A 19,518-nucleotide genomic window follows, 5' to 3' on the forward strand; every position below is an offset into this window, starting at 1 on the left:
TATATATATATTTTTTTTTTTTTAAATGATGCCATGAATATAATATTCAAATGTAATAAGGGTCTCCAGGGAAACTCTGACCAACACTTTGGGTTCCTTCCCTTTCACGTCTACTGTACCTGTCTTTTTCATTAGTTGTCATGCCAAACAACACCAACCATAGAATTGGAATATTCATTTTATTTATATGATTCTTACAGTGTTTTGATCTAAATCGGAAGTAAAATCGCAATCATAATATTGGGTTCAAAAATTGCAATTCGATTATTTTCCCATATTGTGCAGCCCTAAACTGTTGGACGGTCACTTTTTCTCTGATGCGATAGCCATAGATCTCTTATCAGCTATCAGAGCAGCTCCCAGATCACTGCACCTGTACATAGCCCATCTATAATTTAGCCCAAACTACTACCTCTTCCCCTACTGTATTTATTTATTTTATTTATTATTTTGCTCCTTTGCACCATATTATTTATATTTTAACTTTGAACTTTCTTCAAATTATAATTCTACCATTCCAGTGTTTTACATGCTATACTTTATTTACTTTGCCACCATGGCCTTTTTTTGCCTTTACCTCCCTTATCTCACATCATTTGCTCACATTGTATATAGTCTTATTTTTGTCTACTGTATCATTGATTGTATGTTGTTTTACTCCATGAGTAACTCTGTGTTTTTGTATGTTGTCGAACTGCTTTGCTTTATCTTGGCCAGGTCGCAATTGTAAATGAGAACTTGTTCTCAACTTGCCTACCTGGTTAAATAAAGGTGAAATAAATAAAATCATATCTGTGACTGAATCAGCAAATAGCCCTGTTCTCTCTGCTATCTCCACTGAACACTGTACCTTTAGCAGGGTATGTTTGTGTGTGTTTAGTCTCCGGCAGATTACTGCCTTGTTCAAACCTGAACTCTTAGAGATCATTCTTCTGTAATAGTCTGCAAATGATGCATAACTTTTCCATTCACTTTAACAACAAACCTCAGTACATGGAATTCTCCCAGCACTTTTTTGTTTTAATGTGTGTGTGTCACCAACAAAAAGCAAACGGGCTGCTTCGCCTGTATAGCCCTTCACACTTCCAAGAAGAGTCTGATTCCCCAACAGTAACCCCCCCCCCTAAACAGTGGGATGGGTTTGGAGAGCTTGCTCCTCCCTTTACCAAGGAGTATTTAAACCGCCCCCTCCCTAACTCCACCTCAGACTAAAGTTTAGAAAGAGAGAGCGGTAGTGTGTGTGGAGTGAATTTGTTCTACTCTCACAAAGATATTTTGAAGAAGAGAAAAAAAACAATTTCATATGGATTAATGAAGACTAATTGGATATAGCAGAAACCTTGTAGGATTTTTTTTTTACTCAACGCTATGGTGGCTTACGATGAACTGGGTAGCTTGGTGCCTATCAAACGGACTCTACAAGCTATAGACGGTCAGAACCGAGGCAACAAAGACTCAGAGGTGAGATACTGGGAGAAGAAGTGATTGATTTAGTGTGTTCTTTCTGCTGGCTTTGTCATTTGGTATCAGTTGGATAGGAACTTGTTCTCTGCTGCGATAGCCACTGGTCTCTTATCAGATCTGAGTGAATCAGCACCTTGCCCTGTTCTCTCTATCAAATTTGATTTGTCACATGCTTCGTAAACAACAGCTTCGTCACAAGCATATTTGTCACATACTTCGTATCTCACCTGCACACTGCACCTTAGTAAGGTGTGTGTGTGTGTGTGTTTAGTCTCTGGCAGAACCTTGTTCAATTCAAACTTTTAGAGCTATTTGTTCTATGATACTATCGGACTGAAGATTGCTCAACAGGTTGAAGTTGAGGTCATAAAACTATCCATCCCTTTAGCTTTGCTGGCTTTTGTGTAAATCTATCTGCCCAGACAGGTAATGTATCCTAGCCCTGGGGGTTGAGTAGTACCTCCATCAGCACTGTAACAGCATTTGACAAATAGCCATACAGAGCTCAGCCCCCCCCCCCATCTCAGAGCCCTGGGGGAGTGAGTGCAGTGAAGCCGCTCTCAGGTGTGAGTGCTCACACAGAAGGCTGAGAGCATTCCTCACACACAATTAAAGGGAGGGAGGGGTAGAACCCAGGTGTGCCTCTTCTTCTCTGACTCACACAGCCACTGGTCAGCAGAAGCATTTCTTACTCACTTCTCTAGTCTCCTTCCTTCCCCCATTCAAGGTTTTTGTGGTTATGTTTCAGAAGGGGTTTTAGGGGGAAGCCAGCGGCTGCATTGTCGGTAAATCAGAAAGGAGAAGTTGAGTTCTTCAATGAAGTGAGTAGTCGCGTTTGGAAACCTAAGTTTGGAAACTTAAGTCACCCCACAGTTACTCTTTGATGAGCTCTTTCGTTGGAGTCCAGGGTAAACAGTGGTGTTCCACTCCCTCAGAGCCCTGCTATCAGCTATGCTGTAATGAGAGAGATGCAGCAGGGAGGGACAGCCAAACCAGCAGGGATTAACACATGTGGGGTTACATCAAAGGGAGGCCAGGGGCACAGGAAGGGGCTGTTGGGGGGGCTGGCTGAAAAAGTGGATACATTTTGTTGATGAGCCTTTGGCTTTCTGGTTGGAGATAATGAGGGAGAAGGATAATTGTTGGTTAGGAGAGGAGGAAGGGAGGGTTGTTTAGATGTCCTAAAGGGGCAAATTAAGGACATTAGGGAAGATTTGAGTGAGTGCCGACGGTCCCTCAATCTGTGGGGGGGGGGGGGGGTACAGAACGATTCAGTCCAGCAGCACAAACCCAGGATATGTCTGGCTTCCTGAAGGGAGCGAGACTGGACAATATTCCAGGGAGTTCCCTGTTGTCAAACTGCCTGGACTAGGAGTAGTTTCTATCAATCTGCATGTTGTCTCTCCAGCTGATAGTAACACTGGGTGGGTGTACAAAGAACAGCACTAGTGGCCTTTTGTTATTCCAGGGCCAGTCCCCAAATGACAGGAAAGGCACAATGGGCAACACACGTTTCCAAAGTTTACATTGGAAGACCTCTTGATTTCCAAAGCAAATTCCCCCTCTGTTTCCATTGTCCAATGGGGTTTACAGCAGAACTAGTTGGACACAGTGTGGCCGTTATGGTCCTCTCTCCACTCAGTAATGAGGCCCATTAAAATAAAGTCTAAAGAGGTTTAAATCAGGCCTGTGTTTTAGGATTGGGATTCCTTTCTGACCGCACAATTTCTGGACCACTGTCAGAGCGGTTCGGATGTGGTCAGCGCTGGTCCTCTCGGTTTATTGGCTCTGGGATACAGTGGTTTAGATAAGTTCCTGGACTGTCTGGCGGTCCTGGTCAAAGACCCCGACCACATTTGGACCATGACCCGAGCTGGCCACAGCCACAGTGGCTTTCACACCAGACTCTGGGGTGGATCTGTTCTGCAGCTGTGGTCTGCTTCTGGGGCCAGGAGGAGCCTGAATGGCTCTCTGTTCCCCCAGTTTCACTGAGCCAAGGCAAAAGCCCATTCATCCTGAGTCAGGAGAAGGCTCTGAGAGTTTAAGAGCTTGGGGGTCCCAATAGAGCATGCAGCATAGATTTCATAAGACCGATGTTTTTTTTGGTTTTTTTCCCAAACATGTCTAAGAGCATTATATTTCTGGTTGTTTTTGAAGAGGTCTCTCTCACAGTCTATGAATTCATTACCTCAGATCTGCAGTGCTTTGATATGTTTGCTGCTGTTTGCAGCAGGCCAGTTCATTGGCAGGGGAGTGTTGCACTCAGTACAGGGGAGGGAAGAGGGATTACCTGGTGTGGTGTTTCTCTAACGCAACGAGGGCTCCGGGGTCTGTTTCCGACTCGCACCCACAAACCCCACACCACCCCATGTGACTCCTAAAAAAGACTGCGACTTCAAGTATTCTAGTGCCTGTTTAGGACGAGGCCTGTTAGTTCCTCTCTGTCTCTCACTGGTGGTCTTTCGTCTAGAGCCACACATCAGTTTTACTGTGGCTGTCCAAACACAGCACCGTCTTGTCCCGTGCCTCCCTGAACTCTGGGAGACGGGAGTTAAATGATGAGGCTTTTTGTCTTCCCGTGTTTTGAGTGACTGAACAGCCCCAGTCTCACGGTCCGTTTGCTGTAGTCAGGCCATAATGCTGAGTAGTTGTGTAGTGTGTGTGTGTGTGTGACAGAGTAAGTGTGAGTGTGTTGGACAGCTGAGAGCAGGGGTCCCGTGCATTCCTGGCATGCCTCCAGGCCCCTTCTCTGGTCGGCGCCTCTGGGCTGCAGTCTGAAAGGGGGTCTTTGTGCTCCCCCAGCCTGCCCTGGGCTCCTCAGTCCTCACATGATGGAGGCAACAGCTGCTGGGGCTGCTGCTTCCTCCTGCCCGCTGTCTCTATGGCCTGACCCCAGCTCCAAACCCCTCCTCCCTGGTAACAGTTTCCTGACCAAGTCCCTTGTGGAGGTAGTGTCATCAATAGGGATTCATGGCTGGCATCATCTGGGCCATGTCATATCAGTGATGGGGAAGCTTCTAGCTGTTTCCTGGTGAGACTTCTGCTAAAGGAGTTGACGTTCTGATGGTTGAGGTTTATGATAAAGGAAGTTGAGAATCTGAGGCCTAATCTGTGTTTCCCCGCCTCTCTCTCTTCTCTCCAGGAACCCAGCAACAAGCGTGTCCGTCCTCTCGGCAGGGTGACCTCGCTGGCTAACTTCATCTCCCCCGTGAGGAATGGGGCCGTCCGGCGCTTCGGCCAGACCATCCACTCCATATCCTTCCGGGGCGATGGCAATGGTGGCAAGACGCCGGGCGTGCCCCAGAAGCCATGCAGTAAGGCGGCGGCGCCCACGCCGCCCAAGAGACGCAACAGCACGCTGTGGTCGGAGACATTAGACGTCCACCAGAAGGGCACCTTCTCCACCAAGGAGATCAAGAGACAGGAGGTGAGAGTCAACACCGTCACTATAGACTTCTCAAATCTCTTTTCACACAAATCCCAATAGAGAAAGAATGGGAACTCGGCTGCAACCAGAGATGGTGTGTTTAGCTTGTGAGGTGAGAGACTGAACCACATACCTGATGTCTAGTTCGGCTGGCCCTGCTAAAGCGCTCCAGATGACTGAGTGCCCTCCAGGTCACAAAGCCAGACGCCACGGTATTCAACCTAGCCTGGGACAGAGTTATTAAAGCCAGAGGGCTGGGTGCTTTTCCTGCCCCCCCCTCTTTTGCTCTGTTTTTGTATTTTGATTCTCATACAAGAGTTCAGACTTTTGTTTGTTTTGAAAGTCCTCTCGGTATTTGTGCTGAGTGTGCTAAGTGGGGTTAGAAGCGGTCAGGGCCCAGTCTGTCACCAGTCTGTTCCAGAGCTGGTGTCTGACGTCACTGATGTACCACTGGCCTGGCAAACCTCTCAACCAGCTGACAGAATACTCTCAAACCATAAACAACACAGAGAGAGTAATTGAGAGAGAGAGAAGGGACCCAAGAATTTGGCAACTCATTGACCTCAGTAATTTGCCGTTGATTTGTCCTCTTACTTTAATATGTCCTCAGTAATTTGGCGTTGATTTGTCCTCTTACTTTAATATGTCCTCAGTAATTTGGCGTTGATTTGTCCTCTTACTTTAATATGTCCTCGGTAATTTGGTGACCTTTTTAGTTTGATGCTGTTTAATATGTCCTCAGTAATTTGCCGTTGATTTGTCCTCTTAATATGTCCTCAGTAATTTGGTGTCCTTTTTAGTTTGATGCTGTTTAATATGTCCTCAGTGTTTTAATTTGGCATGACCTCCTGTTCCATGGTGTTTTAAATATGTCTTTCATCTCCTCCTTCCTCAGGCCATATTTGAGTTGACTCGCGGAGAACAGGACCTGATTGAGGACCTCCAACTCGCACGCAAGGTTCGTACATTAATTCAAACCCTCCGAGAGTACATATCAGGCAAACAGATTAAACCTGACTAGTTGGCAACTCTCCTGTAAACATGACCGACCATTACCCATGAGCTATAAAAAGAAATGATTCCATTTCTATTTCACTAAAACCTCTCCTCCAGAGCTATACTTAGCCTCCCTCTCTCTTTCTAAATAAACCGTAAGCTGTTGAATGACCGCTTGGCTCTATTTTCTCTCTCCTCCAGGCGTACCACGACCCCATGCTGAAGCTAAGTATCATGTCGGAGGAGGAGCTGACCCATATCTTCGGGGACCTGGATGCCTACATCCCCCTCCACGAGGACCTGCTGGCCCAGCTGGCCAGAGCCACCGGCCCCGACGGCACCGTGGGACAGATAGGACAAATCGTCGTCAGCTGGGTACGTACCAGGGCCTGTGCCCACTCAACTTTGGCCTCTCTATCTTTCTCTACCTGTGTAAGTGTTTATCTAGCAGGGACCAACGTGTTGAAGATGTCATAAAGATGCCCCTTTATGACATGACATCTGTATGTTTATTTAGCAGTGAATGGCCAAAGTGCTAACGGTACATCTCTCTCCCCACCAGTTGCCAGGGCTGAATGCATACCGAGACTACTGCAGTAACCAGGTGGCGGCCAAGGCCCTGTTGGACCAGAAGAAACAGGACCGGAGGGTGCAGGACTTCCTGCAGCGCTGCCTGGAGTCTCCCTTCAGCAGGAAGCTGGACCTGTGGAGCTTCCTGGACATCCCCCGCTCCCGCCTGTTCAAATACCCCCTCCTGCTCAAAGAGATCCTCAAACACACGGCGCCCGAGCACCCCGACACGCCCCACCTGGAGCTAGCGGTGAGTGGAGAGAGGGAGACGCCCACAAACACTTATGAATACAGCGTTCTGAAACATCAAATACATCATTGTATCCTATCAGTTTGTGACTATAACAGTGTGTGTTTGTCTCCAGATCACCATCATCCAGGGTGTGTTGTCTGACATCAACATGAAGAAGGGTGAGTCAGAGAGCCAGTACTACATAGACAAGCTGGAGTATCTGGACGACAGGCAAAGAGACCCGCGCATCGACCAGTGCAAGAGTCTGTTGTGTCACGGCGAGCTACGCAACAAGAGCGGAACAGTGAGTTTAGAACACACGCACGAATACGCGCACATTATAATGCTAAAATACACACACTCGCACCCAAATACACCTAAAGCAATGATTCTTTCCTGGCTCCTTCTAACCCTCGTGCACAAACTTGAGCTCCCCACCCCCAAATAAGGCAATCGGGGCCAAAACTTGGACCTTTTTTCATTTAAAACGAACCGAATAACACATGAATTATATAACCACATGAGAATCTCTACCAATGATAAATCCTCAGGAAAATAAACATCTGTTGGCAGATGAGAATGTGTGAAACTGTCTGAAATTTAACAAAACTTTTGTAATGATCTGATTTTAATATATATATATTTTTTCTTCCTTTCTTTTGTCCTCCCTCCAGAAGCTGCACGTTTTCTTGTTCACAGAGCTGTTGGTGATGACCCGGTCTGTGACGCGGAACGAGCACCACTGTTTCCAGGTGTACCGGCAGCCAATCCCGTTGCAGGACCTGGTGCTGGAGGACCTGCAGGATGGAGACGTCAAAATGGGTGGCTCCTTCAGAGGAGCATTCAGTAACTCAGACAAAGGTGAGCCCCTGACCCCTATGACCTTCCATGTCTATCTGGAGGTTAAAGCCTGTAACTGAAACTGATGGTTAATCTAACGTCTTGTTCTCTGTTCATCTCCTCAGCCAAGAACATCTTCCGTGTGCGTTTCCATGACCCGTCTCAGGGCCAGTCCCACACGCTGCAGGTCAACGACGTCTTCCACAAGCAGCAGTGGCTCAACTGCCTGCGCAGCGCCATCTCCGTCCACCACCCCGCCGCCGTCACCACGCCTGCTTCCTCCCCGGCAGCCGACGCCCACTCCACCAAAATCTCCTCCGTCATCCACACGGAGGAGGCCGACGAGAACTGCCCTTTGACGCCCGCAGGTGCTACATCCGCCTCCAGTTCGCTATGCGGGGACGAGACCCCCAGTCCCACCTCAACGTCTCCCTCCTCCCGCTCCTCATCTTCCTCTTCATCACCACTATCCTCCCCGTCGCCCAAACACAAAACCAAAAAGGACAAGCGCTCCCTCTGTGCCTTAGGGAAGAGGAAGGAGACCATGGTGTAATTAGAGGGGAGAAAATGGACTCCTGGGCGAGCGGACAATATGTTTGTACATAAGGGGGGGGGGACTTTTTATTTATGCATCTGTGTGTTTATTACAACAGTGTTTTGTGTTACTGTCCCCATTGGCAGCTATTTACATTACCCTTCCATCCCTCCACTGTTTGGTTCTGTCCACAAAGGGGCTAAGTGCATACCATTCAGTATTCTGGAGAGGCCTGCTTGGCTTTCAGTAATTAGATAGAAGTCGTGCATATTGTCCTGTTTACTATTTGATTTTTTTAAATTGAAGTTTTACTCCTTTTTTTTTTCAATCTGAACTTACTGTAGCTCTATGTTTAAAACAGCACTGTTTCTAGCTTTTTGCTGAAGTTATTTAACACTTTTTGGGGATAGGTGGATAGAAGGGAAGAGTTCCCACAATAGATGAGATGTATACGAAACTGAAAACTATACATTTTGATAAGTCTGATTCGTAGGTGTACTGGAGGACGGGTCTTATTTTTGTACATTCCTAATAACAGATAAAAAAAAATGTATGGTTCGGCCACCTTTTTGCATCACCTGCAGTTGAAGGCATTAACTTTAATCAAATCGCATTTTAATGGGAAAAAACATTCATTGCTACAGAATGTAGTAATTTTATGTCAAAATGTATATCAAATGAGATTTTGTTTTACTACAATGTAAAAACAATTTAAACTGAGCCATGTTGGTTTAAAAAGCTGACTCTTCCAAATGAAAAATTGATTACTTTTCAGTGTAGCAATCTTGCATGGAGCTTTAGTTGTTGACACTGCCACTACCCAGCCACAGTAGTGGCAGGAGCATATACATGCTTGTCTGATGGGTTGGGATCTACTAAGGAGATGATGTATAGCTGAAAGAAACCACAAAGATGGGTTGAGAAAAGCAAAAGAGTATGTTAGAAGAAGACTTAAGAGATGTGGAAAAAAAGAGGGAAATGTTGAATGTGTTTGAACTGAGAAGTTGGGGTTTTTGTTTTCAAGGTGTGTGTAGCCACGCAATGATGGAGCTGTGATGTGGTGCCTTGTCCAAAAAGGAAGGTTTGAGGCACTGGTCAAAAGCCAGTGAGAGAAATTAAAAGAAAGACTATGTATGTTATAGGGAGAAAACAGATGAAGGTGTTAGGAAAGTGTTGAAGAAGGAAAATGAGGTTTGACTGTTTGAAAAGGGGATGGAAAAGAACTGTACTGAAAAGTAAAGGGCTGTGATATGACTGCCATGGCCTGTATGTATGTGGTGTAAAAACAACAACACACAAATCTATAATAAAGATCTGTTGCATCTGACCTTTTGAGTTACTATCTTCCTTTCTATTTTCTACCTCAAAGTGGACTGAATGATCTGACCTGAATGACACGTGTCATACATAAACACACAATCATCTTCATGGCTGTTGGTTGCTGCCTTGGTAACCGTTTTTGAGTTCTCTGAGTTGTTTAGATAGTTGATGGAGTGACGACAATGATTACACCATTATGGCATCTCTAAGTCTTGCTTATAACAGGCAAATCACATTTACATAAGTATTTAGACCCTTTACTCAGTACTTTGTTGAAGCACCTTTGGCAGCGATTACAGCCTTGAGTCTTCTTTGGTATGATGCTACAAGCTTGGCACCTGTATTTGGGGAGTTTCTCCCATTCTCTGCAGATCCACTCAAGCTCTGTCAGGTTGGATGGGGAGTGTCGCTGCACAGCTATTTTCAGGTCTCTCATGAGATGTTCGATCGGTTTCAGGTCCGGGCTCTGGCTGGGAAACTCGAGGACATTCAGAAACTTGTCCCAAAGCCACTGCTGCGTTGTCTTGGCTGTGTGCTTATGGTCGTTGTCCTGAGCGCTCTGGAGCAGGTTTTCATCAAGGATCTCTCTGTACATGCTCTCTTAATCTTCCCCTCGATCCTGACTACTCCCAGTCCCTGCTGCTGAAAAGCATCCCTGCATAGTCACTTTAACTATACATTCATGTACATACTACCTCAAGTGGGCCGACCAACCAGTGCTCCCGCACATTGGCTAAACAGGCCATCTGCATTGTGTCCCACCACCCGCCAACCCATAACTTTGATTTGATTAGATTTTTTGCTGCCATCACCATGCTGCCAGGTTTCCTCCAAATGTGACGCTTGGCATTCAGGCCAAAGAGTTCAATCATGGTTTCGTCAGACCAGATAATCTTGTTTCTCATGATCTGAGAGTCTTTTAGATGCCTTTTGGAAAACTCGAAGCAGGCTGCCATGTGCCTTTTACTGAGGAGTGGCTTCCGTCTGGCCACTCTACCATAAAGGCCTGATTAGTGGAGAGCTGCAGAGATGGTTGTCCTTCTGGAAGGTTCTCCCATCTCCACAGAGGAACTCTGGAGCTCTGTCAGAGTGACCATCGGGTTCTTGATCAGCTCCCTGACCAAGGCCCTTCTCCCACAAGTTTGGCCGGGCGGCCAGCTCTAGGAAGAGTCTTGGTGGTTCCAAACTTATTCCATTTAAGAATGATAGAGGCCACTGTGTTCTTGGGGACTTTCAAAGCTGCAGACATTTTTTGGTACCCTTCCCCAGATCTGTGGCTCGACACAATCCGGTCTCGGAGCTGTACGGACAATTCCTTTGACCTCATTGCTTGGTTTTTGCTCTGACATGCACTGGGACCTTATATAGACAGGTGTGTGCTTTTCCAAATCATGTCCAATCGACTGAATTTACCACAGGTGGATCAATGGAAACAGGATGCACCTGAGCTCAATTTTGAGTCTCATAGGAAAGGGTCTGAATACTTATGCAAATAAGGTTGTTATGTTTTTATTTGTAATACATTTAGAAACATTTCTAAAAACATGTTTTACTTTGTCGTTATGGGGTATTGTGTGTAGATTGATAAGGACATGTTTATTTAATCAATTTTAGAATAAGGCTGTAACGTAACAAAATGTGGAAAAAGGGAAGAGGTCTGAATACTTTCCGGATGCACTGTACCTCAGTCTGTCCCCAGATCTTCCATTCCTCACAACACCACTGACCGTATTAACAGAAAAGCCTCACTCTGAAAGGGCGGACTTAACGGACGGACCATCAAAACCCTTTTATACCATTAGCATGTTAACAGTGCCAAATGAGGGTTCATATAGGTTGTTATGACAAGAGAGACCAACAACAAATTCTTATTTACAATGACGGCCTACCAAAAGGCCTCCTGCGGGGCCGGGACTGGGATAAAAAAATGTATATAGGACAAAAAAACATAACGACGAGAGACACCACAACACTACATGAAGAGAGACCTAAGACAACAGCATAGCATGGCAACAACACATGACAACAACATGGTAGCAACAAAACATGGCAGCAGCACAACATGGTAGCATAACAAAACATGGTACAAACATTATTAGGCACAGACAAAAGCAAGAAGGTAGATACAACAATACATCACGTGAAGCATCCACAACTTTCAGTAAGAGTGTCCATGATGGAGTCTTTGAATGAAGAGATGGAGATAAAACTGTCCAGTTTGAGGGTTTTTTGCAGCTCATTCCAGTCGCTAGCTGCAGCGAACTGAAAAGAGGAGCGACTCAGGGATGTGTGTGCTTTGGGGACCTTTATCAGAATGTGACTGGCAGAACGGGTGTTGTATGTGGAGGATGAGGGTTGCAGTAGGTATCTCAGATAGGCCTACGAGGGTTTTTATAAACAAGCATCAACCAGTAGGTCTTGCGACGGGTTTACAAAGATGACCAGTTTACAGAGGAGTATAGAGTGCAGTGATGTGTCCTATAAGGAGCATTGGTGGCAAATCTGATGGCCGAATGGTAAAGAACATCTAGCCACTCGAGAGCACCCTTGCCTGCCAATCTATAAATTACGTCTCCATAATCTAGTATGGGTAGGATGGTCATCTGAATCAGGTTAGTTTGGCAGCTGGGGTAAAAGAGGAGCGATTATCATAGAGGAAACCAAATCTAGATTTAACTTTAGCCTGCAGCTTTGATATGTGCTGAGAGAAGGACAGTGTACTGTTTAGCCATACTCCCAAGTACGTGTATGAGGGGACTACCTCAAGCTCTCAACTCTCAGAGGAAGTAATCACACCGGTGGGGAGAGGGGCATTCTTCTTACCAAACCACATTACCTTTATTTTGGAGGTGTTCAGAACAAGGTTAAGGGCAGAGAAGGCTTGTTGGACACTAAGAAAGCATTGTTGTTGAGTGTTTAATACAAAATCCGGGAAGGGGCCAGCTGAGTATAAGACTGTATCATCTGCATATAATGGATAAGAGAGCTTCCTACTGCCTGAGCTATGTTGTTGATGTAAATTGAGAAGAGCGTGGGGCCTAGGATTGAGCCTTGGGGTACTCCCTTGGTGACAGGCAGTGGCTGAGACAGCAGATGTTCTGACTTTATACACTACACTCTTTGAGAGAGATAGTTAGCAAACCAGGCCAAAGACCCCTCAGAGACACCAATACTCCTTAGCCGGCCCACAAGAATGGAGTGGTCTACCGTATCAAAAGCTTAGGCCAAGTCAATAAAAATAGCAGCACAATATTGCTTAGAATCAAGGGCAATGGAGACATCATTTAGGACCTTTAAGGTTGCAATGACACATCCATAACCTGAGCGGAAACCAGATTGCATACCAGAGAGAATACTATAGACATCAAGATAGCCAGTCGGCTGATTATTGACAAGTTTTTCCAACACTTTTGTTAAACAGGGAAAAATAGAAATAGGCCTATAACCGTTAGGATCAGCTTGATCTCCCCTTTTAAATAAAGGACGAACCGTGGCTGCCTTCCAAGCAATGGGAACCTCCCCAGAAAAGAGAGACAGGTTAAAAAGGTCAGAGATAGGTTTGGTGATGATAGGGGCAGCAACCTTAGAAGAAAGGATCTGAACCATCTGACCCAGATGGTTTTTTGGGGTCAAGTTTCAGGAGCTCCTTTAGCACCTCAGACTCAGTGACTGCCTGTAGGGAGACACTTTGTAGCGGGGAAGGGGAAAAAGAGAGATCGGCATCGGGGCTAGTCGTATTAGAAGGGGTGGGAGATGAGTAAATGTTGGATGAGCAATGAGGCATGGCAAAGTCAAATAGGAATCCTTTGTTCACATATTTAGATATCAAAGTGCTTTTTATGAAAGAGGAGATATACACTCAGTATACTAAATATTAGGAACACCTGCTCTTTCCATGACATAGACTGACCAGGTGAATCCAGGTGAAAGCTATGATCCCTTATTGATGTCACTTGTTAAATCCACTTCAATCAGTGAGGATGAAGGGGAGGAGATCAGTTAAAGAAGGATTTTTAAGCCTTGTGACAATGTGTCAAGAACTGCAAAGCTGCTGGGTTTTTCACACTCAACAGTTTCCAGTGTGTATCAAGAATGGTCCACCACCCAAAGGACATTCAGCCAACTTGACACAACTGTGGGAAGCATTGTAGTCAACATGGGTCAGCGTTCCTGTGGAACGCTTTCGACACCTTGTAGAGTCCATGACCCAACGAATTGAGGCTGTTCTGAGGGCAAAAAGGGGGTGCAGCTCAATATTAGGAAGGTGTTCTTAATGTTTGGTAAACTCAGTGTATAATGTGTGTCCAATAATGTGATTGGTAATATAGTGCCAACATAAGTATGGAGTTAAGTTATGGGCTATGGGCGAGAGAGAGAGAGATAGGGAGTCCATTGCAGACATCACTGTAAACACATTCTAGTCCAGCAGCAAAAGTAATTTGTTAGACTGGTTTAACTTAAAGCCATTTTAAATGGTCTCTGTGCAGCCAGTGCCGCTTGGCAGGGCCAAGCTCGGGTTTAGCTTTTATGGAGTAATGGCCTCATGTCTGCTTTTCAGTAATAGGAGAATTCTCAGAGCATTCGCTCATTCTCTCCGCAAAGCAAACCTGCTGTTGCATATTTACTTTAACCCAGGCCTTATATACACAAGTACATAATTGTTACAATTCAACAAATGGACACAACTTTATTTGCCAGTGAGGTAATGTAGGGTTCTTATCAAGTGTCTGTAGTCAGTAGAAACTGAAACATTTACTTTTATTGTTTTTATCTGCTTGAGGAAAGGGATATTTTGTGCTTTTTCCTACAAAGAAAGTCCAAATGAGAAATGATTGTCAGTGATTGTCATTTAACAACCCTGACTGAGACTAAATATTAATCAGTGTCAGCTCACTGCTTGAGGGGTTGTTAGGCTCTGAAAGTATTACAACACCCTCATCACTGTGTTAAACTAATATTTTGTTTCTTGTGTTTTCCTTTGACCCCCAATTTGGAGAACTGGGTAACATCCGTCGTTGTGCAACACTATTATACACAATCTTCGTCTTTAGAGCGGAAGGGAGGAGGGGAGTCACTCGGGAGAAAACCCCCAGGCGTTCGCTGTTGTCTTTTGTGCTTAAGGTGTTTCTAAACAAACAAGGGAACGTTTGGCTTAAAGTGGTCGATAAAACTGCCAAGCACCCCATTAACAGTAATAACTGTGCTTGCGTAACAGGGCTTTGTCTCAAGTGTGTACTTTTGAGGTGTGGATGTATGTAATTCAATGCATGGTCTTTGAAGCAGACTGTTACACCATATTATTCTTTATGAGGCTACAGAGTCAAAGCATTGCTCTGGACACTGTTATACCTGTAGATATTGATATGGAGAAAGATATTGATATGCAGAGACCATATCAGAAAGTGATTGTGATACCACAGTGGCATCAGTTGTCAAAGTTATTGGGTCAGGGAGCATTCAACAAAGCTGGCTTGTATCCAGCATGGCAGGAAGCGGTCTCTTTAGGCTATGTAGTTGAAGCTACCCAGTGTCCTAACAATCAATCAATGTACACCTTCGCAAACCATGGCCAAAATCCCCTATTGCATGATACCATATAATTGCTACTAAATGTTGATATGTGAATACTGAATAATGCACAAACAAACCCATATCAAAACTTGTCCACCCTAAAAAATATATTCCTCTCAGCAGCTCATGGGGACATGTAGTTGAAGGAGCTTGGGGGAGCTGATTGAGATAGACAGCTGTGGCTCGTTGCAGTAACTGTAAGTAAGTAAGTCGCTCTGGATAAGAGCGTCTGCTAAATGACTTAAATGTAAATGTAAAATGTAACTGATCACCCCTCCATCCGGTAACACTCATCCTAAACCCCCCACCATGCATCACTCATCCGAACTCTTCCGGATAGACAGCCTACTTCTCTATTACCCCTGGGGTGACAAAGAGACACGGGGATATGATTCAGACCAAGTAGGGAAGCAGCAACTTTTCTACTAAGTGACTAAGTTACATACACATATTACCTTAACAGTGCCATGGAAGTGACACTGTTACTCAGTTCCGGAATCAAACCAACTTGACAAAGACTACAATGGAGAAAGGCGATAACACACTGTCCTCTATACACACTCCCATATCAGTGCACTACCCCCGGGCTAGCTCAATGACCAAACTGTTTTGTATTTCCCTAATAGTGCAACCCCACACTCCAATGCTTTGGACAAGCTCCCCAAGTCAATTCTCACCACCCCTAGTGAAAATGTAAAACATATGCACACACCATCAAAGAGTCCTTTGAAATCAAATTGGTTCTGAATCGTAATAAGTGAGGCCCATGAATAGCCAAAAGGTCAGCCTCCCCTACACACAAGTACATACATATTACAGAACAAGGATTATCATGTGATAGATTTTATGTAGTGACATGCATTGATGAAAAGCCCTCAACAGCCTTGCCTCCCTTATAGAGCCTGCGAGTCAGAACAGAGTGAACCTGCTAAACTCTTTGTTATGTCAGTGTTATGACTCTCAAGGTAGAAATGACCCACTTTGCACAGACCTAGGGTCAGTTTTCCCAAATGACATCTCAAACTGAACTAATTTGGAGCTAAATACAACATATGACTTCAGACCAGTGCTTAAGGCAACTTCTGTGGACCCCAGGTCACATGGGTACAAAGACGCCCCATTTGAAAGCCAGCCTTCATGTTTCTGTCACAGAAGCGGTCCTCCATCCTCACCCTGACATACCAGGGCATCAGAGTGTAGAATCAAAAGGCATGTTCAGTCACCACTAACACTGTGTCAAAAGGACCTGTCAGCTAAATGCATTTTCCTCTAAGACAAACCGTCTCAGGAATTTCCGCCATAGACAGTCGCCTCAGGTGAATGAATTCACCCTGAAAGACAGCTCAAAATGGACCCAAAATAAGATTAACCTGTTTCAGTCTGAAATGTAACTTCAACTTTGTCTTGCTCTAACGGCCGTTATCAATCCTCCAAAAGATACAGTGAAGAATACCACCAAATACCAAGTAGGCCGCCATTGTAAATAAGAATTTGTTCTTAACTGACTTGCCTAGTTAAATTAAGGTTAAATAAAAAATTAAAAAAAATACAATTCAATACCACTGACATTTAGAAGTCTTTAATCATGCCTTCAAGTGCAGAAGGTCACTCGTTTCGTAGAATGGGTGGATAAATCTCTATTGACAATGGGATAAAGTTAATTGTGACTGAGTCATGTGTGGTATTATACTAACTTAATATGTAACCAATTGTCATCTTGACTATAACATTTTCTGGTTCATATCAATCTGATGCTCACCATTATCTTTCTAACCTAGATTTTGAAGCATGATACTTCTGTGTAATCACTCTCACCCACTTCTGAAATATTTAAATATAAAATGTATAAATAGAAGATGTAGAAAAGGGTATAAACATGTAGGTGTGGCTTTAGGTGAGTAACCCAGAAACGACACACCTTGGTTAACTCCCAAAACCAAATGGATTAGCAGTGGGGTAAAGTACTTAAGTAAAAATACTTTAAAGTACTACCTAAGTAGTTATTTTTTGGGTATATGTTCTTTACTTTACTATTTATATTTGACAACTTTTACTTTTGCTTCACTACATTCCTAAAGAAAATGATGTACTTTTTACTCCATACATTTTCCCTGACACCCAAGTACTCATTACATTTTGAGTGCTTAGCAGGACGGAAAATGGACCAATTCGCACACTTATCAAGAGAACATCCCAGGTCATCCTACTGCCTCTGATCTGGCGGACTCACTAAACACAAATGCTTTGTTTTTAAATGTTGTCTGAGTGTTGGAGTGTGACCCTGCTATCCATAAATAAAAAAACAAGAAAATTGTGCAATTTGGTTTTCTTAATATAAGGAATTTTATTCATACTTTTACTTTTGATACTTAAGTATATTTTAGCAACTACATATACTTTTGATACTTGCGTATATTTAAAACAAAATACCTTTACACTTTTACTGAAGTAGTATTTTACTGGGTGACTTTCACTTTTACTTGAGTCATTTACTATGAAGGTCTTTACTTTGACTCAAGAATGAGAATTGAGTACTTTTTTCACCACTGGGGATTAGTTTGCCATCATCACAAGTACCTAATGGGCAGTGCATGGCAGGCTCATTGCCATTGCCATTTTTCATACCAGCCACAACACCCCTGTCCTGGTTCATGTCTGGCCTCTTTACACAAATGTTGTGTAAATAACAAGTGTTATGTTATACAAGCGTATTGAGCATACATCTATGGTGTTATGCAAAGGTTGAGTTGTTTTCCCCCACATTTAGGTCATTTAGGTTTTCCCCCACATTTAGGTCATATCTAATGATTTTCAATATGTCTGGAATATGTTTGTGGAATATGGGGAACGGAAAGGGAATACCTAGTCAGTTGTACATCTGAATGCATTCAACTGAAATGTGTCTTCTCCATTTAAAGAGATGTTCCGGTAGACTATTTTGGCGACTACAGTAAGTATTTTTAAACCTCTCTCTTGGGTTGGATGTGTCAATGTGTAGTTCATACATGCATTATCTATGAGCAGAATTACTGTTTTACCTTAATGCAAAAAGATGTTGAATTCAGACTGTCATTGTTTTACCACTATCCACTACGTTTTTTAAAACTACGGTGAGCCACATGAATCTACATGCCAATAAATCAGCACAATATAATTTTTTGTTTTTTCATATTGCCGGCGTACACTGGGCTAATGACAACACACAAGATAGTAGGTCTAAAGGAGAGAAATGTGCAATACAGCGAACTTTGCAAACCAGGCATTTGTGGTGAGTGCATGGGGGCCGCCACCTTTATAAACCTCCGCTATTTGCCACGAAATCCCTAGTTTGAAAGCGATTGTTTTCTGCAAGCAGTGTGGTGAATCATTCTTGATACACACGGGAAACTGTTGAGCGCTGCAGTTCTTGACACAAGAACTGGTACCTACTACCATACCCCATTCAAAGGCACTTACATTTTTTGTCTTGCTCATTCACCCTCTGAATGGCACACAATCCATGTCTCAATTGTCTGAAAGCTTAAAAATCCTTCTTTAACCTGTCTCCTCCCCTTCGTCTAGTGGATTTAACAAGTGACATCAATAAGGATCACACTGTAACTTTCACCTGGATTCACCTGGTCAGTCTATGTCATGGAAATAGTGTTCTTAATATGTTGTATACTCAGTGTAAAATGAGTGACACAGCAGAGGGAGAGCGAGATAATGTACTGCACATTATCTGCACATATATGACGCAGTGTGAATTATTATGTGTATTATAATTAATGGACATTTTTGTGGCGGTTGATACATTTTTCGTAAGGGAAAATCAAGTCTGAAATTTAAAAGTGGATATTGCAAGCTTACGAAGACTTTTTAAACCTCAAGTTTAAAATGTCCTGCATGGCAGGAAAGTTCTACTGCAACAGGGTGATCAAATTAAGATCCTACTTCTGTATGTAGACCGTTTGATTTTGAGGTGGGATACAGTTTGGTACAGTATTGCCAGCCAACTGCATCTTGGGAATGTACTAGTAGTGTAGCCAATTAGTGCAGACAGTACATGCTTTTTGAGGCAGAACATTATTAGATGCCTTATAGTTCAAATGTGTTTATTCCCCCAGTATTCTGCCCATTTCTGGTGTGACAACCAGGTAGGCTACATATTGCTCATGAAGCAGTCCTTTAATTTCCTCTGCAAAAGCCTGTGGCTTTAGAGGTCTAAACCACTCACTCTGCTCAGACTGAAGTGGAGTTTTTCTTGGATGCCTGCACAGCTACGTCAAGCATTTCTCTTTCCCAGTCATTTGTAACGCTGTCCTGTGGTAGTGAGTGTGTAATCGACCGACCCTTATATGCCGAGATACTGAGGCCAGCAAGGAGAGGAGCTATGAGTTCTGTCTGCCCAACTGTCTGTCAAGACTGGCATAAATGCACACAAACAACTTCATAGATGGTTATCACACACACACACACACACACACACACACACACACACACACACACACACACACACACACACACACACACACACACACACACACACACACACACACACACACACACACACACACACACACA

The 19,518-nt window shown here is 44.0% G+C and overlaps 1 protein-coding gene across 4 annotated transcripts in view; it reads left to right on the forward strand.

Annotated features, from left to right (window-relative positions):
- Positions 1-9,391, forward strand: part of LOC106576227 (neuroepithelial cell-transforming gene 1 protein) — a 30,179-nt gene extending 20,788 nt beyond the window's left edge. For 3 of the 4 annotated variants that reach the window (XM_014153269.2, XM_014153271.2, XM_045699874.1), the window contains exons 4-10: positions 4,607-4,891; positions 5,787-5,849; positions 6,089-6,262; positions 6,450-6,707; positions 6,823-6,993; positions 7,364-7,550; positions 7,655-9,391. In XM_014153269.2, coding sequence (XP_014008744.1) covers positions 4,607-4,891; positions 5,787-5,849; positions 6,089-6,262; positions 6,450-6,707; positions 6,823-6,993; positions 7,364-7,550; positions 7,655-8,082 — 1,566 coding nt within the window. In that variant the 3' untranslated portion in view covers positions 8,083-9,391. Of the gene's footprint in view, positions 1-1,216; positions 1,462-4,606; positions 4,892-5,786; positions 5,850-6,088; positions 6,263-6,449; positions 6,708-6,822; positions 6,994-7,363; positions 7,551-7,654 lie in introns of those variants that run through there. The other variant, XM_014153272.2, reaches the window with a different exon arrangement.
- Positions 9,392-19,518: the final 10,127 nt, after the last annotated feature.

The sequence above is a fragment of the Salmo salar genome, chromosome ssa17 (genome assembly GCF_905237065.1).
Source record: "Salmo salar chromosome ssa17, Ssal_v3.1, whole genome shotgun sequence".
Lineage (NCBI taxonomy): Eukaryota > Metazoa > Chordata > Actinopteri > Salmoniformes > Salmonidae > Salmo > Salmo salar.